Source organism: Asterias amurensis, chromosome 1, assembly GCF_032118995.1.
Source record: "Asterias amurensis chromosome 1, ASM3211899v1".
NCBI lineage: Eukaryota > Metazoa > Echinodermata > Asteroidea > Forcipulatida > Asteriidae > Asterias > Asterias amurensis.
The window spans coordinates 31178500-31201095 of record NC_092648.1 but is presented as its reverse complement, the minus strand read 5'-3'; the positions used below and the strand labels follow the sequence as shown (position 1 = coordinate 31201095).

Here is a 22596-nt window from a genome sequence, read left to right as displayed (position 1 = left end):
ACAGCCTATAGAGTGCCAAAAAGTCAACTGAATTGTGAACTCACTTTTGCCTTGGAAGAGTTGCGTCGAGTTGGCGTTGATATAATTTGTTTATGGTTACAAGCCATTCAATCACTCGTGTTTTTCAAAAAGAGGCTTGCTTTTTCACGAAATTGTAGAGACGTTTTGTACCAAAAAGTTTGTAAGTTACTAAACAAAAATAGTTGATGAGTTTATTTCAGCTTGTAAATTGGTGTAAATCTTGAATATGATAATGGCAGTTTCAGTTCTATTTTGTCAAACTTAGTACTGTCTTATTTACAACTTGTCAGCAGTGTTGTTTCTTGGGTAACTATTACCTTTTTATTCAGGCTTATGTCTTATTATTACGAAGTCATCAGTATACTTTCCTTGATTCATGTAGTTGTACAGGAACAAAGTTATAAAATGCGTGACTTAAGTTATGCAATTCTTTCATGAAGAAAGACAGTACAAATCAAATGTTGGATGGATAGCTTAGTCATTAGAGCGCCGGCATGTTAATCTGGAGGTTTAGGTTCAATTCCTGCTCTAGTCAATGTTCCTTTGTTTAACAGGTCAACCCAAAGTTATTCAAAGAATAGACTGTTAAAAACTAGAGAACAGAGAAGGATGTTGTTTCACTGCCGTTAAAAAAAATGTATAATGATTATGTTAATACTTTATGCTATTCAAAAGTAAAAATCCATTTCTGAATTCCGGTATAAAAAATATATTGTACTCAGGCCCTTTTAATATTGGAACAACAAAATTGATGAAACAGAATTATTGATGCATACCAGAAACCTTCCTGATGTTTTGATGGAGGTAGTCTGGTGCCATTTCATGAAAACTTGTATGAACATGGATTAACTTAGTTGTGTAACATGGTCATGAACGCTGAACATGCCCAAGTTTGTTCAGCAGTGGACACTTGGTAATTACTCAAAATAATTGTTAGCATAAAACCTTACTTGGTAACAAGTAATGGGGAGAGGTTGATAGTATGAAACATTGTGAGAAACGGCTCCCCCTGAAGTGGCGTAGTTTTCGAGAAATAGGTAATTTTCCACGAATTTGATTTCAAGACCGCAAGTTAAGAACTTGAGGTCTTGAAATCAAGCATCTGAAAGAACACAACTTTGTGTGACAAGGGTGTTTTTTCATTCATTGTTATCTTGCAACTTCGATGAGCAATTGAGCTCAAATTTTCACAGGTTTGTTATTTTATATGCATATGTTGAGATACACCAAGTGAGAAAACTGGTCTTTGACAGTTACCAATAGTGTCCACTGCCTTTAAACAACACAAGTCCTCATAGTATTTTGTTGGATTTGACAAAGCTGACTTTTGGTAATACTCTGTACTTCCCCACTCCTGCAGGGGGAAAAAATCCACTGGCTTTTCACACTTGTCGGGTGAAATCCAAAATACTATTCTTTATCCCAGATGTAATTCTGTAAAAAAAGTTTTCATTTTGAATGGCACATTTTCAGAATAGCAAACAGATTCGATTGAACATAGATTAAACTTTTTCATTTGATGGGTTGTACATATGTTGCTCTGTAAGGTAGTTTTAAAGAATTAGGTCCTCTTATTTTGGAATGTTATATCGCAGCTTGTTTTTATGTATAGATCCAAGAAAGCCAAATGTTGTACGATAGTGTAGCTGTATATATACCATTATGAGCACTCTCTTTAAGTTCAATTGTGATATAATTATAGGAAAGTCTGGACAAATTGTTTTTATGTTCTTTGTAAAGTTTGTATATAAAACATCATGTTTGAATGTTGTGCACAGAAATTAAATCAGAAAATACCAGTTAACAGACTATTGTACTTTTCTGTGTTTTATTGCTTTTATTGTTTCCTTCTTCTGTATCAGCCGTCTATTTCACAAAGAGTTGGGACTCGTCTTATCTCGAGTTAAGACGAGTAACCTGCCTAACTTAGGATTAATCTTAAGGTCTGCATGCTACAGTGCAGGGTTGGGACTCGTCCTAACTCCTAAGATTAGTCTTAAGTTAGGAAGAGTTTTGTGAAATCGACGGCTGCTTCTTTTGCTTCCATAAAAGTAACGACTCGACTTCATGAGCAAAATCGTACTGCATAAATCCTATTTATTTGAAACTAAAGAATAGACCCCTTGCCTTGACTGCTGTTGTTTAGGTCAAACAATGGATGGGCGCAAGGCTTGTAGGTGCTGCAAACAACTTTTAGCCATTGATAGGTCTTCATTGACCCTGGTGATCGAGGATACTGTTTGGGTCTTGTGAGGTCATTTGCAAGGGATCTTTTGAACTTCTGGACAGAGTTTCCAAACACCTTCAAGCCACTCTATGGTTTATGTTATTTCCTCTAAAAACAAAGGACAATCATGATTATCTTTTGACTGAATTATGAATACACTTACACTGAAAGGTGGAACATATAGAAAAACATAAAAATACTTTGTTAATTGTATTGTTTTTGTTAATTTTGCTCATGCCACTCGATCTGACCTTGTTGAGACCTAAGATTCCTCAACACTCTAAGGAAGGGGCACCACATTTTCATTGTGCTGCATACCGCACAATACCGCCAGCGCTCTGTAAACCTCATGATTCTATGGACTATAAGGGCAGAACTCTGCAGTAAGCACTAAGCAGTGCCATGAAATTGGACCTTGAACTTGAGTCTGATATGTTGGACTACCCAGCCACAACCCTGCTGTATTGCCTAGTGGCAGTTCCAACGTTTCTTTAGTTATTTCGTTTTGTATCTGCTCATTTGTTTTGACCAGCTGCACAAAGTGATTTCACATAATGTGCTGGGTTTTTTACGGAGAACATCAACATGGTTCTTTCACTTCAGTTCATGATAACCATGTAGGAAACAAGTTTTTTTAATGCTTTGGCCGTCTTGTTGTTGTTTGGGTCAGTACGGTACCCAGACTGCTTTGAATGGAAATGCGACTGAACACAATCTGGGAGCTGTTTATTCTTACAGTGTCATAATCTCAAAATAGTTTTTTAATAAAGACCGCTCTGGACAGCTGACGTATTTTTCCTCATAAAATTTCGATCGTGTGTGTAATTATGATTATTCTAGATACCCCGTGTCCATCTGGGGGTTTGTAGTATGGCTTCTCGGCTGAAAATTAGTGATCAAAATAAAACTTCGGGTTCCAAGCGAGTCTGCCAAGAGCGATTTTCCTGCAGCGGGTCCAAAGCTGAATTTCATTGTTTGGATTGTGGAACGAGGCAGTGCGTCGAATGTGAGGGGCTCCTGCATGCCAGCAACTCCAAGTTCGCGGATCACGACCGAAGCAGAATCCAGCAGGTCAAGTTTCCTGAAAACGTTCAGCAATGTGGAATGTGGTGCAGCCCTATCAATCCTGCAGAGTTTTCTTGTATTGAGTGCCAGGGTGTTCTATGCGGGGAATGTAATAAAAATGTTCATTGGGGGAAACTAACAAAACATCACCGTCGTCCTATTCCAAAAAAATCTACTGACTCGGAAGTCGTGAACACAGAAGAAGTGACATCAAAAGTAGCTCCGTCAATTAATGACAAACTTGAGACAGGTCTTATGTTTCACGACACTTTCTCAGAAGACTTATCCAGTATTTCGAAGAGATATTCTTCATCCACGGATGAGGAATTCCAAAGTGCCATCGGTCTAGATTCACTCTCGTCCTTGCCAGTTTTAGAGAAACTTGAAAACCCGCCGGATTTTAACATTCACATAACTGGGGAACAGTCAAGTGATTATAGACTTTCTTCAATGGATGAAATATCGAGTAACGAGTTCCGCAGTCTTGAGGAAGCACTTGAAAGGTCATCGATTGGTCAGCAATTAGAGGAGCGTGACCTCATGGATAACCAGGTTGATGGATCCCGAGAACCGGACACCCTGTCGTTCAGCTCTGGCCATTTCATCCCCCAAGAAAGCTCAGTCGACACATCCTTAAATCCAGAATCTAAACCCAAACGACCAACGGCAACGCCGCGTCAGAGAGAGAGAATTACGCAAGCCCCAGCAAAACAAGAATCAAGTCGGCAACCATTTGGAATGCAGCCAGTCTCTCCGAAGCCAGTGCAAACTTCCACGGTTAAGGACACCAGTGCGAGGCATGTCCAGTCAGTTGTCGATCATCCGAGGATCGGATCCAACCCAAAGCCAAAGCTGGTTCCAGTCTCGTTATCCAGCTCGGGCAGAGAGAGCAACCTGAATAAACCGATTGCGTCAGTGATGGGAACATCTCAGAATTCAATCAGCTCAAATGAAGGAGACAGCGATCATCAGGTCGACTCACCAAGAGGAGGAAGCTTCAGCAGCAGGAAGCAAATGAACATTCCAGGAGTCTTGAGGGAAGATGGAGGTGCTGTGAGAAACCAGATCATGGTCAAGGAGCCAACCATCAAGTACTCCCCAGGATTCCTGCTGGTGGATGAAAATGAATTTCTTCAGGTGCTTAAAACAATAACATAAAAAAGAGCACATTGATCTTTACTTGTGATAGAATTAAATCTTATCAACTGTTAGACCCAGTAAATGGGATGCTGTATTCCTTTTTTTGAAGTTTTGACATTATCGGTCATGACCTATAATAATGTCAACATGTATTGGATACATTTGAGTGCATTGGTGTAGATTATACATGTAGTCACAAGGTGAAATCAAGACCTTTAACTATCAGTATCATGCCACCACTTTTTCACTCATTTTAACAAAAAGGGATAGCTCATTGAGGTAAATAAGATACTATATAATTTCATATCGAATAAAAAAGTGGTGGCGTGATACGGAAACTTCCATTTAAAATTCTAAGTTTTAAAAAAACTCAGATTTCACCATGTGATCATATTCTGCAACAATATGGAACGAAATTCTTTTTTTTAATGATATTTATTATATGATAGCCTACTTAATGCTTTTTCCTGAAAAATATTGTTATAAATATTTTTGTCTCATTTGGAGCACTTTTCAGAAGGTTTCCTTGGGAACTAGTTAAAGTTGATTGTTTGTAATACATGTATTGTGAAACAACTGTACATGCTGCATTGGTAAGACTTCATCACGTTTTTGTCCTAGCATACTTCATCACTTTTTTGTCCTAGCATAGAATTAATGTGCATTCAATCTTTTGCATGTTTTTATTTTCTGCTAGGTTCAATCAACTGAGAGGTTTGCTGAGCTTCTGGGATGTCCCTTATCTTCCCTCGTCAAGGTTGTCTCCATCTTTGGCAATACAGGAGATGGTAAATCCCACACTCTCAACCACACCTTCTTCGGGGGGCAAGACATCTTCCGCACCTCTCCAGCGCAAGACTCCTGCACCATCGGCATATGGGCTGCATATGACACGGCAACAAACATAATCGTGACGGACACCGAGGGCCTGCAGGGAATCTCCAGCAACGAGAACCAACGAACCCGTCTGCTCCTTAAGGTCTTGGCAATCTCCGATGTGGTCATCTACCGTACCAGGGCAGACCGACTCCACAGGGACCTGTTCCAGTTTCTTGGCGATGCGTCCAAGGCGTATAGTCGACATTTCAATCTAGAGTTGAAGGCGGCATCAGAAAGGGGTCATCTCAGTGGATCCTTAACGAGCCTCGGTCCTGCTGTTATTGTGTTTCAAGAGACAACTCATACTGTACCTCTAGGAGGTGGTAGGTATTTCTTTAATCATTAAAATAGTAATAAAATAAAAATATGGTTCCAACATTTATGTAGCGAGAGTAGCTATAAATTACAACCATGTATTAAATCTCTTTTGTGGGAGTGCTTGTTTCGTTTCGATGTTTCGAACAGTATATTACTCTGCTCGTCTTCAGACGTGTACTGTTTGAAACGTAAAGACCAAAACGTGTGTTTCCATTGTTGCATCATCATTTTACCTCTAATGTTTAGACTTGACTTGTCTTTTATTGCACATCGAATGCTTGGTATTAATTTCAAAAAACTGTTTTGTTTTTCTCTTTCCAAAGATCAACCTTCAACTGGGGACAGCCTAACTGTATCACCTGACGCCATCTTGCGGGAGCGTTTCAAGGAATACAGTCATAACATAGATGCATTCAGCTGTGTGCAGTATATAGGGACGCAATCTGTTACTCCACCAACAGACTTCAGGGGACTACGCAAGGCTATATTGGCACATGTACGAAATAGCAGTGTTAGGTCACCGCGTCCACCAGCAGTTGTGTACAGCGCCCTCAAGGTAAGAATATCTATGAGTCGAGTCATATTTTTGTTTCGCATTTGCATATGTCATCTTGCGTGCGTTTTAATTTGAGCAGGGGTATCTTTTCTTGTTGCTGTTTATTATTACTTGTATGTTTGAATAATTTGGGGTAGAAAGATAAAAAAGTCAATAGAGCTGACCTGGACCAGTGTCCACCGGATTAGCGTGTTGGCGTTCCACCAACTCGGCTATCTAGTCCTTATATTGGCGGTCCTCCTATTTTGCCATTAATCTTTGTTCAGGGCGTCACTTCCCAGGTTGTATACTAAAAGATGCCACAATCAATGAGTGACTTTTGGAACTCTAGGTGGCAGCAGACTTACCAGGTAAATCCATTGTTCTTGGTTATGTGCGCGTGCTCAGAACATCGTAAACAATGATAATTTACTTGGTATATCTGCTGCCCTGTAGCATTCCAAAGTCTCTCAGTAACCATTAATAAGTGTCTAAATAAAAGATGCATTCTTGTTCATGTACTTCTCGATCAGTACTATAGCTTAGGTGGTTGAACACCAACACGTTAATCCGGTGGACACTGGTTCTGGTCAGCTCTATTCAACTTTTTGTTTGTACTGAAGAAAAAAAAGTAGGGTAACCATTTTTTTTTTTAAGAGGATCATAATAACTGCTTGTAGTTCTAAAAAGAAAACTTCCAAATATTTCTTACAGGTTCTTAATGACAAGTTCAGCGGTGAGATCGATGCTACAGTCCCCTCCACTTTCCCCGATGAGTATTTCACCTGTTCATCCCGCTGCTTGTCATGTGATGCTCGCTGTAGCTGCACCATGAACCACACAAAGGATAACCTTATACACTTTGCTGAGGCACGCTGTCGCTATCAACATCAGTATGATAATGAGGTGTTTACATGTAAGGTAAGAAAGAGGGCAATGTGTGTTGCCTCCCGACATATTAATCTTGAGGTTGGAGGTTTTTCTTATATTAGGGTAGGGGAGCTGCACCATGAACCACACAAAGGATAACCTCACACACTTTGCTGAGGCACGCTGTCGATATCAGCATCAGTATGTTAATGAGGGGGTTACATGTAAGGTAAGAAAGAGTGCAATGTGTGTTGCCTCCCGACATTGTAATCTTGAGGTAGGAGGTTTTTCTTATATGAGGGTAGGGAAGCTGCACCATGAACCACACCAAGGATAACCTTACACGCTTTGCTGAGGCACACTGCTGCTATCAGCATCCGTATGATAATGAGGTGTTTACATGTAAGGTAAGAAAGAGGGCAATGTGTGTTGCCTCCCGACATATTAATCGTGAGGTTGTTGGTTTTTCTTTTATGAGGGTAGGGGGGAACCACACCTCACACACTTAGCTGAGGCACGCTGCCGCTTTCAACATCAGTATGATAATGAGGTGTTTACATGTAAGGTAAGAAAGAGGGCAATGTGTGTTGCCTCCCGACATACTAATTGTGAGGTAGGAGGTTTTTCTTATATGAGGGTAGGGGAGCTGCACCATGAACCACACCAAGGATAACCTCACACACTTTGCTGAGGAACGCTGTCGCTATCAGCATCAGTTTGACAATGAGGTGTTTACATGTAAGGTAAGAAAGAGGGCAATGTGTGTTGCCTCCCGACATATTAATCTTGAGGTTGGAGGTTTTTCTTATATGAGGGTAGCTGGAGCTGCACCATGAACCATACCAAGGATAACCTCACACACTGTGCTGAGGCACGCTGCCGCTATCAGCATCAGTATGATAATGAGGTGTTTACATGCAAGGTAAGAAAGAGGGCAGTGCGTGTTGCCTCTCGACATATTAATCGTGAGGTTGTAAGTTTTTCTTATATGAGGGTAGCTGGAGCTGCACCATGAACCACACCAAGGATAACCTCACACACTTTGCTGAGGCACGCTGTCGATATCGGCATCTGTATGATAATGAGGTGTTTACATGTAAGGTAAGAAAGAGGGCAGTACGAGTTGCCTCTTGACATGTCGATCGTGAGGTTGTAGGTTTTTCTTATATGAGGGTGCTTGCTGAGGCACGCTGTCGATATCTTGTTGCCTCTTGACATGTCGATCGTGCGGTTGTAGGTTTTTCTTATAGCCATCTTGAGCTGTACATTGAACCCAACTGACTCAATTTGCATTTACCATTTTCGTCGTTATTGGGAGTCAATTCCTTTGTGTACATTTTGATTTTAACAATAGCGGACAGTGTAGGTGCATGTAAGGTCCGCAATGTGACAGTGGTGAATACAGTTTGTTGGTTCTTTGCTTTAATGGTAACAGTATAATTTGTATGGAATCATATTTTGACAGGCTTGTTACGGGCGAGGTGAGGAAGTCTTGGTGGTCCCTAAGACTTCATCTTCAGGGGATACGTCTTGGCTTGGTCTCGTCAAGTATGCTTGGTCTGGGTAAGTTGGTTATTCCACATCAGGAATCAGGATTCAGCATCTTTCATATTCTGGCTGTGCACATCTTAAGATGACAGTTTTTATACTTTTGTATAAGCTTGACAGCCTCCTGTCCAACTTGTAATCATTGTTGTATATGTCAAAGGTTTAAACAAAAAAATTGTAATCAAGAAAGTTGGCAAACAGTTGTTGGGTAGATGTAACCTACACCAAAGTAAGGGTTAAAGGCACGGATTGTTAAATTATACCAGACTTCTTGTTCTCATGTATGCCCTAACCATAGAGCTATTATATTGACTAGAGCGCTAACACCCCGTTATACACGCACTAAGGCTTTGAAGCCGTGTGCTTTTACTCTATGGTATATAATTAGTTAACTATTTTGTGTACTGGTTTACTGGTAACCTTGTTTTGATTTCCTGTACAGCGTTTTGACGTTTTATGTAAAACGCTTAATGAAGAACAAACTATTAATATTGCCCTCAGAAAACCAAGAAAAAGCATAAGTCAGATCTTGCACTAAATAATTTGTTTTCAAATGAAAAATATTCTCTAAACATTGCAGTATATCGTAGACTTGCAGTTGGACAGTTTATAAGTTATATGCTTCGGTTTTTGAAAGGATAAGGTCACCAAGGTGTTTTATCCTTGGTATAGGGCACCTATGGGTAAATTGTAAATTAATATTGGAACACTTCACAGGGCACCAAGGCAAAGACTATTAGCAATGCGTTGCCTCTGTGAAGTATCAGGTCTGAATATATGTATATTTATATTTGACTTTTAATTATTAAAACCTCTTCCCTCTTGTGTTTTGATCAGCTCTTTTTAAATTCCTATTTTGTATTGGTATTATTGCTTATTGTAAGTTTGTTTGGTGTTCTTTAGCTGTAATTATGTAGTCTTTTGTATTTCTGTGAAGCGTTTTGAGGCCCTGCAGAAGGCGCTTTATAAATGTTTCTTGAATATTATTATAATTCTGATTATGACGTTGTTTTGTAGATATGTTTTGGAGTGTCCAAACTGTGGGATCATCTACCGTAGCAGACAGCATTGGTACGGCAACCTGGACCCTGAACAGACTGCTGTCAGGACAGAGCTTAGACATGTTTGGCCAGGGGTAAGTAAGGTTGACATAAAAATCGTTGTTTCTTCTGTATTCCTGCCCTGTGGATTTTAGCTATCTGTCACAGTGGGCAACTTCAAGAGGGAACTGAAGTCACACTTCTACAAGTATTGTTATCCATCATGTTCATGTTGTTTCATGGTTTTTTTTGTGTTGGGGACTTGATTAGTTTTCTGGAAAAGTGTGCATTATAAGTTCATATAGCTTGGTATGATTTTGATTGAATCCTTAATCTCTTACCTTATTCAAGGGTTGCACTGTACTTCAAGGTACCCATAATGCAGCAAGACGAGTAGTGGACGGTCTCTCCTCGGTCATACAGACCGTTGGCTCCGTCAGCGCTCGACCAACTCAAATGGTTACCCAGTGGATGACCGATCAGATTGCACCAGCTTACTGGAGACCCAATGCTGAGATTAACGTAAGTCAACACCTTTACTCCTTCTGACCTTTTGAAATCATTGAATAATCCATGACTTACACTTGCCCATAGATTTGTACAAACTCTTACAGACACTGGACACCTTTGGTAATTGTCAAAGACCAGTCTTCTCACTTGGTGCATCTCAACATATGCACAAAATAACAAACCTCTGAAAATTGGAACTCAATTGGTTGTCGGGAGAATAATGAAAGAAAAAACATCCTTGTCACACGAAGTTGTTTGCTTTCAGATGCTTGGTTTCAACACCTCAAAATCTAAATCTGAGGTCTCTAAATCAAATTCGTGGAAAATTACTTCTTTCTTGAGAACTATGTTACTTCAGAGGGAGCCGTTTCTCACAATGTTTTATACTATCAACAGCTCCCCATTACTCGTTACCAAGTAAGGATTTATGCTAAAAATTATTTTGAGTAATTACCAATAGTGTCCACTGTCTTTAGGCTTTGCCCTTCGATTAAGATGTACTCAGCCGTACATGATCAGTGAAGCATGTAAATAGTTTTCGATTGTGAAACAAGAGGCTTCACGGTCAACCAGACAGTGGTCACTTATTAAATTAAAATTGCATGATCTCCATCTTTTAACTAGATAGAATTCACATAATGTAATTTATCACTTCAGAGGGAGCCGTTTCTCACAATGTTTTATACTATCAACAGCTCCCCATTACTCGTTACCAAGTAAGGATTTATGCTAAAAAATTATTTTGAGTAATTACCAATAGTGTCCACTGTCTTTAGGCTTTGCCCTTCGATTAAGATGTACTCAGCCGTACATGATCAGTGAAGCATGTAAATAGTTTTCGATTGTGAAACAAGAGGCTTCACGGTCAACCAGACAGTGGTCACTTATTAAATTAAAATTGCATGATCTCCATCTTTTAACTAGATAGAATTCACATAATGTAATTTATCAAAAAACTCATTAATTATATTCATAACTGGAATGAACATCCTCAAATTTGTTGCATTATTTGAACATCTTTACACACCATTTTCCTGTGTAGCTTGACAACCCGCAGTGAGTACAAAGCGTGCTATTAGAGGGTCCTATAAGTCTAGGACAAGCCATCCAACTGTGGTTTTATATTTAAACGATCCCCTATTCAATATAAACTGACAACGTTCGTCAATTCATGGCCTGGTTATTATGTCCAGTTTTCTCTTCATGTGATCCCAGCATTGAAGGCTTCTTTTATTTCTCATCAGGAATGTCAAATGTGTTCTCATCCGTTTGATGAGGGTGAGAAGATACATCATTGCCGAGCTTGCGGCGAGGGTTTCTGTGATGACTGCTCCGCTCATCAGATGCCTGTACCTGAGAGAGGTTGGGGTGACAAGCCTGTTAGGGTGTGTGAACAGTGCTACATGAAGAAGTGCCAAGGTAAGTGATGAAGGAAGCCAAAGGATCAATCAAATGGGGAAGGAGATGAAGTTGAAAAATGACATTTCTGGTGCTATCTGTTTCATCAATGTGTTACTATGTCTGGGACAACATTGAGCAGAGTTTACTGAAGACAAGCAGAGTATACTGTTTGAAACATCGAGACTACACTGGCTCTTCTCAGAGCCAACACTCCCACTATAGAGATTTACACATGGTTGTACCCGCAAGTTTACTATTGATTTAGAGTTTCTTCCTATTTATCCACACCATGCAAAGCTTCAAACAATACTTAACAGTGATTTAGTTTACTTTGTTGTCCCTGACCCACGTAGTATTGTTTTTTCCTTTTGTTTGGTATCTTTTTCTTGTGTTCTTGCTTGCTCCCCTCATACGCTCATTTTACATTGTTCTAGCTGCCCTGATGTCATCATAATTTCTGTATTTTGCTGTCCAGTCTGTTTTAGGGCTGATCCAGTAATTATGTTTTGCTTTGTTGATTCTATTTTGATTTGATTGTTCTTCATTTTGCATTCAGTTGTATTTGTTGTTATTGTTTTGTTGAGGGTTTAATAAATTATAGTAATGCTAATAATAGTAAATTAACTTGAATTGCAAATATATTGACTGATAGTGTTTTTCTGCAATGTAATTTTTTAAACAAAACCCAGTGCTTGGATGGTTAGTGCCTTACGCAGTTTTTAGTGTTATAAGTTTCCAAGTAACATTTGTGTTATATGCCACGCCCATACCAGGCACTTCCTGCCAAACTCAAAACTTGGTGTATTTACTCATCAAATAGATGATAATACAAGCTTTTGAATAATGCCTTATTTAGGCCTAGATTGTAAAGGTGTCTCTAATATTCAAATGTGTAAGACATAACATACATTAATATCGTAGTAGATATTTTAGTTGTATTTCTGAGAACTAATTGAAATTTGGGGTAGGGTAGAGCATCACATACTATATTACAGTGCTGTCCTTCTTATTCCATTCTAGGGGGGAGTTCACCCGACGAGTCATTGGAACAGCCAGTAACAGCCAGGAAGATGGGCGAAGTTGTACAATCAACATTCAATGTGCTTGGGACTGCCATGCAGTATCCACTGGGTGAGAAATAAGCAAAGTATAGCAAAACAGTTAAAGGCAGTGGCCACTATTGGTAATTGTCAAAGACCAGTCTTCTCACTTGGTGTATCTCAACATATGCATACAATAACAAACCTGTGAAAAATTGAGCTCAATTGGTCGTCAAAATTGCGAGGTAATAATGAAAGAAAAAACACCCTTGTCACACACGGTCACACAAAGTTGTGTGCTTTTAGATGCTTGATTTCAACACCATAAATTCTAATTTTGAGGTTATTAAATCAAATTTGTGGAAAATTACTTTTTTCTTGAAAACTACGTTACTTCAGAAGGAGCCGTGTCTCACAATGTTTTATACCACCAGCTTCTCCCCATTTATCATTACCAAGTAAGGTTTTATGCTAATAATTATTTTGAGTTATTACCAATAGTGTCCACTGACTTTAAAGAGTGTTTGTAAAATGTCATATGTACACCCTAGCCCTGGCGGCCTTACACTTTCGTTTTGTACTACAGTGACGTCCTGGACATCAGGGTACATTTCTGGGGCGGAAAATTTTCACAGCTTCATAACTCAAATCTTACCTGCAAGAAAGCACAAATTTCAACAGATTCACATTCCATGGCAGTATATGTTTTTCTGCGGTGGGTTTTGATAGTCATATATTCTTCACAAATCCGTAATTTTCATGGAATAATGCAGCTCCCAACGTTAAGGAATTCCCATTTTTGTTCGTACTCTCACAGTCTGCCATGTGTACGCAAGACGCACGACGCGCAAATTTTGAATTGTAATGTTAACGCTGTGCAGTCAAGATACGGTGAGCAAGAATTCATGCGTCTAAGCTTGCATCATGCGTCTTGCACCCAAATGTATACGCGTACGCACGACAACAGACAACACTGTGAGAAAACGATCGAAACGGGAATTTTTTAACGTTGGAAGCTGCATTATTTCACAAAAATTACGGATTTGTGAGGAAAATATGAGGACCAAAACCCACCGCAGAAAAATGTATGCCGCCATGGAATGTGAATCTGTTGAAATTAGTGGCTTGTTGCAGGTAAGATTTAAGTTATGAAGCTGTGAAATTTTTCCGCCCCAGAAACGGGCCTCAATAGTTAGGACTCTGTTGCTGTGTGTACAGAGAAAGAGTCCTATATAGGGCTAATGTACACCCTAGGCTTGTTTCCTTGTAATATCCCACAAGTGCAAGTGGTTTTTAAAACACAGAGTATGTCTGCGGCCGATATGCAACAGGTTGAAAATCAGTCAAAACAAAACCTACTTTCCTTTTCATATTGTTTTCCAGGTGCTTTTACTTGAGAGGTTGTGTCACCAAGGCCCAATTTCAAAGAGCTGCTTAAGCAAAAAAAGTAGCTTAGCATAACAAAATCATGCTTACCAGAATAAGGTTACCAGCTAAAATGACATGAGACATGCACCACTTTCGACTGATGCCCTGCTAATTGATGCTAAGCAATGGTTTGCTTGAGCTGCTCCATGAAATTCGGCTCTGTATGAGCCATATCTTGGTGTTCAGTGATGATTAAAGTGTCAATGTTCTATAAAGATGTATCACATCACTTAGAGTATTCAATATTAACAAGCACCCATCACCCTTCCTCAGGTTTCATGTTAGATGCTGCCCGCCCAGCCTACTGGGTACCAGACAGTGACATCATCATTTGCTCTTGCTGCCAGATAGAGTTCACAGTCAAGATGAGCAAGCATCACTGTCGAGCCTGCGGGAAGGGGGTGTGCAGCGAGTGCTCCATGAACCTGCGACCAGTGCCCTCTAGAGGCTGGGATGAAGCAGTAAGAGTTTGCGATAACTGCGACAAGAAACAAAGGCAGCTGTAAGTGTACTGTAGACGGTTTGGGCTCTAGTTTAGGGTTACCGTATTGGAGTCAAAATGAATATACCTGACTCTTGATTTTATCAGCTTCTGATTCTTAATTCTGTCGTATGCAAGGCTTTAAGATGAACTTGAATGAAAAACAACAACACACTGTGTTAGCTGAGTATGCGATAACTGCGACAAGAAACAACGGCAGCTGTAAGTGGACGGTTTGGGCTCTAGTTTAGAGTTACCAGATCGTGAGTCAAAATAAACACACCTGACTCTTGATTTTATCAGCTTCTGATTCTTAATTCTGATGTATGTAGGGCTTTAAGATGAACTTGAATGAAAAACAGCAACACACTGTGTAAGCTGAGTATGCGATAACTGCAACAAGAAACAAAGGCAGCTGTAAGTGTATTGTGGACGGTTTGGGCTCTAGTTTAGGGTTACCTTATCAATACATAATGTAATCGACTCTTGATTTTAGCAGCTTCTGATTCTATTCACTGTCAAATGTAGTGCTGAAAGACAAACTTGAATGAAAACAACAACAAGTGATCTAAGCTAAATTTTATTGAAAGTTTGGTTTTCATGTGATTGAACAATTTTTTAATTGTAAAGAAAGAAACAAAATTTGAACTCCTTTCTCCAGTGCTTTTCAGCAATAGATTCACGGAAAGCCCCATGACATCATCACCCATTTGATGTCATTTTTTTTCGGTGCTCCATTTTGCACAGGCACTTAGTTGCATTACAAAGCATCTGCAACATCTGACTTGACAGTGTTGTCTTTTGACGTGCACTGTGAATGACATAAGTGTTACCACTGTATTCTCCTGCTGATAAGGTACTTGGTGTATAAGGCACAGTCATCGTCAGGCCATCTTGTCAGATGATGACTGCAGAGGTCGTCCTACAGCACGGGCGTGCCTTCGTGCACGTCGCTCCTTCTGGCTCTGGGCCCATGAATCTTGTATATGCCCAGCGCCCTGTCGGACAAGCTGTCGCCAAGCAGGTCGGTCTTTGGCTAGGCATTCCCAATCAGCTGGTATGGCCGCTGCTCTTATGGTCCTTTTCACTACATCTTTGTAGCGGAGCATAGGGCGCCCACGGGTGCGCTTCTCTGAACAACTCGCTGTATAGAAGGGCCTTTGGGATGCGTTCCTCTGGCATACGGATAACGTGTCCAGTCCAGTGCAGCTGTATTTGGACCAGGATTGATTCAATGGAAGGCATGTTGGCACAATTTAGAACAGGCACAGTACTCCAAGGATGTTGAAACCTGATTTAGTGTCGATACACAGTGTGTATAAAGCACATCGCTTTATAAGACCCATCATGGCCTGACCACCCACAAGAGACTTGCTAGGCTACTTACTGTGGTTACATTGGCACACATGTCTCATTGTTTGGTTTGGGCATTAGCCTTGTGACCAGTCTTTTTGCTTTTTTTCTTCCATTTTGTGTATTTTTAACATGTGTTATGCACTTTTGATCATTAGTATGTAAAAGGCGCAATATATATTTTAATTATTATAAGTGTTGTGTTGGTACATGACACTTAGCAAAACGTGAAGAGATTGTGATTTTTTTAACCATAAAAATAAGTTACATATCGCCTCGGTTTTAAAGATTAGTTTCTTATCCTTTTCATTTTTAAAGACATGACTTTTTTTTTTTTTTAACACCTGTCCAATCCACACAATGACCTCACTGACACACTCAAGCGTTCGAGCGTTTCAAATTAGTTGGCTGCTAGTCTCTGTTTTCTCGCTATTTTGTATGCTATCATTTTAGGCATAACTGAGAGCATACGCCCTCTGTTGGCAAGATGTATTAGTGCATTACATGAAGGTGCATGACTTGAGAACTAAAGACTAGTTATCTGCGGATGCTCAATGATAATTTTAAGAAATTCCTGAAATTTTAAGAAACTATGTCAGTGTCACGGGTATGCATGCTAAAGCCTGGATCGGGTTATTAGTCCCTACCTGACTGAGTGGATTTTCCATGGAATATTTCTCTGGGTTTTCCTACAAACTGAATTTTCCTTTTTTTGTCTTCTTGTAATAGGCTTCTTGGCTAGTATAGAGATCAAGTTTGGTTTTATGAGAATAAAAAAGTAAAGTAAATCAATACAAACAAACAAACAAGATTAAATTGTTTATGAAGCATTCAAAATGAATACTGCTTTTTCTTCCCAAAAATCTTGTTTTCTTTCAAGTATCAAGTTATAAACCACAAGTGAAACTGACTTGGTAAATTTGAAAAATGTGCATCCTCTTAAAGTTAAACCCCTCGGCTGCTGCTTCCCAGCTTGTTTAGAAAACCTGTGTGTGATCCCTGGCTACACGGTCCATGGGGTCCATTGCTGGTGCTGATCAGGCTGGGCTAACAACTGTTACCAATCCACCAGCACTTGTGGTTATTAAATTGGCTTATTGGCAGTTCAATGATTAATAATAATCTTATTACATTAACATTAAGAATGATTTGTGTTCTGTGTAACTATAGAAATATTGAGTTTAATGTGAATAACCATAGCAATGACCAACTTTATTTAAGTTTACTCAATATCACATAAAAGTACAAGATGAGTGAGTAAAGGGAATGGACACCATTGTTAATTTTAGCAAAGACCAGTATTCTCACTTGGTGTACCCCAACATATTGATATATGCATAAAATAATAGAGAATAATGGAAGAAAAAACACCCATGGTGCATTACTTTGGGTGCTTTCAGATGCATAATGAAAGGCTTCAGCTGAAGTATTGTGTGATGTTACTTCAGAAGGAGTCGTTTCTCACAATGTTTTATACTATCAACAGCTCTCAATTATTTGTGAGCAAGTAAGTTTTGAGGCGGACACATATTTTGAGTAATTACCAATAGTGTACAATGCCTTTATGGTAATGGTGTATATAATACATATAGGCTACTGTAAATTAGGTAATTAAGTACATTAATCTACCAGGGGTGGATTTCACAAAGAGTTAGGACTAGTCTTATCTCGAGTTAGGACCAGTTACTCGTCCTAACTTAGGACTATCCATGGAATTTTGTATATCTCCTAGGACTAGTCCTAAGTTAGGACTAGTCCTAACTCTTTGTGAAATCGACCCCAGATTTGTTAAATTACCAAAATGTAGGACTAACAGAAGCTTTCCTGAGTATATAGATAAGAATGTTGGAAGTGGAAGGTGTAATTTTTGTAAAATAGTAAAATAATATACCAATGCTATCCTAGAAGCTATATGTAAATTTATCATGAATTGTTTTAGCTTTATAAAAAGCAAGTTCAATTAAGTATTTTATATAAATATGTAACACAAATGCGTTATGTTTGTGAGATGCAGTATTGCTTAATTGATCTTATAATTGCTTATCGGATTAAGGTCATGAGTTTGAATCCCTTCCGAGTGATTTGCCTGTAGATTGTTTCACAGAATAAGTCTATAGTGCTTAACACACATTGGTGTAAGGGTAAACAAACAAATTATATGATTATTATAGCTGTGCTCTAAATTGATCTGTTTGCATTTTCATCAAATATTCAAACCGTTTTGTTACAGTCTGTTAAATTTTTATTGTCTCAATTTTCAGAATCAGTTTTAGTTATTTTGAAGATCATTTGTATTCCAATAATAGCTTCAGTTATGCATTGTGTATCTAATATTCCAGATTTTCTTGATAAAAATTGCGTAATGAAATCATGTTATGATCCAGTTACGACTTTAACTTTAGTTCAACAAAATAATTGAGACAGCATGTAATAAATAAAAAAGAAATCAACTCAAAATTGTTCATGAGATTTAGAGTTTGTGAAAGTGTCCGCAAATTAAAGCAGGATGGGGGCTGCTCCACTTTTACTGCTGATATTCGATGGGTAGGCCTTCACTGATTTTGACAGAATTCAGGCTCTGGCTTTAAAACTTGACATTGTTTTATATGATGAATGGTATAATCGCCTTCCTGCTCTTAGGATAATCTTCAAACTTTTCGAGGTACCACCTGAAAATAAATTAGATCATACAGAAAATTAATTAGGATTTAGTATTAATGATGAAGCAGCTACTGCACATAAATAAACTTATTTGTTGAGTTATGATGGGGTTGTCTTTTTTTCGTGTTAGCAGAATGGTCGAGCAGCTGTTTTTGTTGTCTAAACCACCTTGGAAGCCGTGGCCGCTTTAACCTCAATAAAATACCAAATGTATATCGCCGAGGCTGGGGCAGGTAGTGCTTAGTTATTGCATAGTTTTGATTTGGTGACGTTTGTTTGGGCGTTGATTACACAATTTGATTCGTATAGCCACAGTCGATGTTGCGCCCTGCTGCTGCACAACTTTTTGAAGTGCCTTACCGTAGTCGTTTTGATACTTTTTGAGGGGTGTTTTATTCTACTGCTTTTTTCCCCAGAGCAGTTTATAGTGGGGGAGGATTGTGTAAGGATTGCGATAGCTCAATCATTGAGAAAGGACACAAAGCAGAATTCGTATTTGAATTTGAATTTTGAGGGAGGTAATGGATCGGGGCGATTTTTTTTTTCTGTACATCAAAATTGCTATCCTCAATTAAGGATTCCCTTTTTTGTATCGAATTTGAAAACAGATCCCCATTGAAGCACTACGACATTTGGCAATTTTGTTTTTCTGAGAAAGTATTGCCATCGGGGGAGGGATGGAGAGGGGAGCGCTAAGTTTCTTACCGGTGGTGGGAGAAAGCCTTGATAAATCCAATATAGCTCGCAGTGAATATTGCAAAACACAGACTATGAGGGGTCCAGCAAGCTACTGAGAATCCCGTCCACTCGACTACCTCACCGAAGTAGTTAGCCCCAGACACGTACTCAAACATCCCACCTGAATAATAAAAGTGGGTTTGTAAAATGTCTTGTGAGAATTATCCTTTACAGTATTGCAGCGGCTTTATCTAGGAAAGTCTGTGGTTTGTACGGTAAAATAACGTCAATAAAGGCATAAACATTCTACTCAATTGATGTCTGGCGACGGAATTAGATTTTGGTTTTTTTACAAAAAGAGAAAGAGAGAGTTTAGGTGATGTAATTTGATTTTGTTTGTGTGCATAATATTGCGTTGGGGAGATAGAGACTACCGACACAAAGTGGGTTTTGAATTCACGGCAAATCGGGTATAGATGTTTTGATTGCCTGGCCATTGAGTTTGTTGAATTATGGAGAAAGGCACAGACTTGAGCGTGCGGGCCTCTTAATAGTTTAGATGAAGAGATTGAAGATAGTGATGGTAGACAGCTTCCCTTGAAATATTACTTGCTTTTTTGAGAAATGAGTAAAACAATTTCACGAGAAAAAAAAATCGTCTTAGAGTTAGACGTAAGTTATTTTAGCATGTATTTTGACAGATTTACTCGACTCTCCTGAAGACATTGCCTTGTGGTTTTCAAAACTTGACGAATAATGAAGCTGAATATTTTACAGGTAAATTACATACATCTTCATCCACAATGAGTGTAAAGATTCATGTATGGCAACAAAAAATTCTACAAGAGGATCAAAACCCTTTTAGGTCAAAGGACTATCTTTAAGGAGATGGGGAGAGCCTTTCTTACCTCGGGGTATTTTGTAGCCGGTTTCTCCGGGTTTCCTCAGGTTTCTTAAGATGTGATCAGAATGGATGTTGATGAACATCCCAATGAAAAACATCGAAACACCTAAACGTGAACACAGAAGGAATCTCGGTTTAATTACTCATCAAAGAGTCATTAAGGGGTGGCCTATCTAAGAAGCAAAACTCTCGTTTAGATCACATTTTTTCTTTTCAAGTTTAGGCATTTTCACTGAAAAGGGTGAATCAGAAAAGGGTTATGACAAAAAACACCAAACAAACGTTAATAACAGTGATTTATTTAATCAGTTTAACTTATTCGATTTTTACATAACTCATAAAACAGTAGTCTGATAGTATGTGTGCAAGATGCATAATTTGTGTCTTACCTATGACTATTGGATCTGTGATCCTTACCTATTATAAATCTTGGATCTGTTAGCCAGTTTGCATCGTACACAGCATACTCGGTGTGGTATCGCCCAACCATGTAACCATTGAGTGTGCAAAATGTCAACGAGAAACTGAGTACATGCAGAGGTATTTTGGAATTCCCTCGGATCAGAATACCATAGATGAAAGTTCTGTAGAAGATTAAAGACATAAGAAATATTCTTTGTTATGGAATTGTATATTTTACTTGAAGTATGTCCAAGTCGAACCAATACATGTAATTACCAAGTTTGTTCTTCAAGGTGTTGGAATGTCTTTTTTGTTTTAACAAATTCGTTCTCAGGCCCAGATATTAAACACCATAGCTTAGGAGCTTTCATTCCATGATAAAAATCCTGAAAAATAGTAGTTTGTAAACTGAAAAGTAAAAGGTGCTTTATTGTCGTGACGCATCCATTAGCCACGTACAGACAGTTTTGTACTCTATATGTATTTCATGCATTGTCCCTGACCCATTTGAACTTTTTTGTATGTTTGTCATTTTGAAATAGCAATATCTTTCCAAAGTTGGTCAGAGAAGACGTTCTTTTAAAACTGCAACTTTCATGTGGAATGTTCTAGTCCTTAGTGTTTAATTTTTAATAATATCAGTCATACTATTGTTCTAAACACTTCACCTTTGCAAATAATGGCTGATCATAAGCATGACTACAGCTACGTTGATATAAGTGGCGGCCTTGCTGGTGTATATACAGATGAGTGGTATTAAGAAGGCTGGGGGATAAGTCAAGATGGCGGCTAGCCTGTTATCAATCAGACGTTGCTTGGGATTATTCTTGGTTGCGATGTATCTGTGTAGAAAGAAAGACAATTTACATTGCATTATGCCTTATATAGTCCCATCATTCTCATAATGTAGGTTAGGCCCCGCAGCGTATCGGTATGTTCGCTAATTTCGTGTTCACGTTGAATTATTTTCTCATACTCAACAAAAATGTAGGTCCCTATTTAAAAAGTATTTAAAAAGTATGATTCAAAATCCCGTTCCTTCAAAAGTTGTTATGTTATAAAAAAAATACTTGTCTTATTTGAAGCATGGCCCTTTTCGAAACCACGACTTCGGCTCCAGATTCGGCCCAGGCTATTTGTATATAGTATAGCTTATAGCCCCGCGGTTATTTTGAATTGCGCGTGCTTTGCGTACGTGCTCAGGACTTCAGACGAGAGAACGGAGCCTGAAGCCGAATCCAAAGCCGAAACTGTGGATTCGAAAATGGTCTATAATACTGTACCGTCCACAATTAGGATTCTGGTTATCAAGTAATACTAGCAGACCAAGTGCTATCATCATGATAGCAAGGCAGCCCAATATACTCCTTTCATATTCTCCAATCCAGACGGTAATCCTCCCAAATGTTTTCCAAGTTAGATCAGACGACTCCATCATTCATTCAAGAACAGCACACCAATTCAATGCTGACCCGGGTTGAGATCGACGTCTCTTTTTGAAATAAAACGAGTGTGATATCAAGTTTACCGTCACAGTATTATTTATATTTGGCCTTTTGATCAGTTTTCTGTTGGTTCCCACTAAAATAGCCCGTTATCTTTGGTAGACTTTGAACAATGCATGTATTAATATACACGGACGGCAAAGAACGGTTTTCTACATTGTATAGGGGTACCTGTTTTCGTTCGTGTTCCCCCTTATAAAATACAAAGTATACCTTTGGTTTTTGGAACCGATAGATTATTTTAATCTTAATTGGATGTAATTATAAAACCAACCCCTGAAATTTTGCTTCTAAAGGTCATGGGTAGTAGCTATTTTAAGATATATAAGCAGGAAGAATAATTCGTAATTGGAAGACACAATCTGAAAAACGTTTCATACAGAAATGTTTCTCAGAATGATCTTGTTTAGTATCCCTCTCTCTCTCTCTCTCTCTCTCTTTCTCTCTCTCTCTCTCAGTCTTCACATTTTTTGGAAGAAAGAATTGTTTCTCAAATGTTATGCATTGACTACAGCTGCAAGTAATTACCATACGATATGCTCTGTTTTTTTTAAAATATGTCTTTATTATTGCAAGTTGACCAAGCTATG

General features: G+C 38.8%; 2 protein-coding genes across 2 annotated transcripts; one reads left to right on the top strand and one right to left on the bottom strand.

The window, feature by feature from the left end:
• The first annotated feature begins 3010 nt into the window (after positions 1–3010).
• Positions 3011–18287, top strand: LOC139936670 (zinc finger FYVE domain-containing protein 1-like). The gene is made up of 10 exons (XM_071931542.1): positions 3011–4450; positions 5151–5655; positions 5974–6206; positions 6900–7106; positions 8521–8618; positions 9621–9738; positions 9995–10165; positions 11398–11572; positions 12575–12685; positions 14296–18287. Exons 1-10 carry the CDS (start codon positions 3119–3121, stop codon positions 14526–14528), a joined length of 3183 nt encoding a protein of 1060 aa, XP_071787643.1. The 5' UTR covers positions 3011–3118; the 3' UTR covers positions 14529–18287.
• Positions 18288–18389: 102 nt separating this feature from the next.
• LOC139940312 (3-oxo-5-alpha-steroid 4-dehydrogenase 1-like) lies at positions 18390–21936 on the bottom strand. Its single transcript, XM_071936514.1, has 6 exons — positions 21785–21936; positions 21170–21343; positions 20517–20683; positions 20104–20205; positions 19223–19376; positions 18390–18525 (listed from the first exon to the last, which is right to left on the bottom strand). The coding sequence occupies exons 1-6, from the start codon at positions 21934–21936 to the stop codon at positions 18459–18461; spliced, it is 816 nt and encodes a 271-aa protein (XP_071792615.1). The 3' UTR covers positions 18390–18458.
• Positions 21937–22596: the final 660 nt, after the last annotated feature.

Bases quoted from the DNA above. Each gene is read 5' to 3' on its own strand.
- LOC139936670 (XM_071931542.1), top strand. From the start codon at position 3,119: ATGGCTTCTCGGCTGAAAATTAGTGATCAAAATAAAACTTCGGGTTCC. The intron at 4,451-5,150 runs GTGCTTAAAACA...ATTTTCTGCTAG, and splicing joins ATGAAAATGAATTTCTTCAG to GTTCAATCAACTGAGAGGTT. The intron at 12,686-14,295 runs GTGAGAAATAAG...ACCCTTCCTCAG, and splicing joins TGCCATGCAGTATCCACTGG to GTTTCATGTTAGATGCTGCC.
- LOC139940312 (XM_071936514.1), bottom strand. From the start codon at position 21,936: ATGGAGTCGTCTGATCTAACTTGGAAAACATTTGGGAGGATTACCGTC. The intron at 19,377-20,103 runs GTAAGAAAGGCT...TTTATTATTCAG, and splicing joins CGGCTACAAAATACCCCGAG to GTGGGATGTTTGAGTACGTG. The intron at 18,526-19,222 runs GTAAGAAACTTA...ATTTATTTTCAG, and splicing joins AAGGCTTTCTCCCACCACCG to GTGGTACCTCGAAAAGTTTG.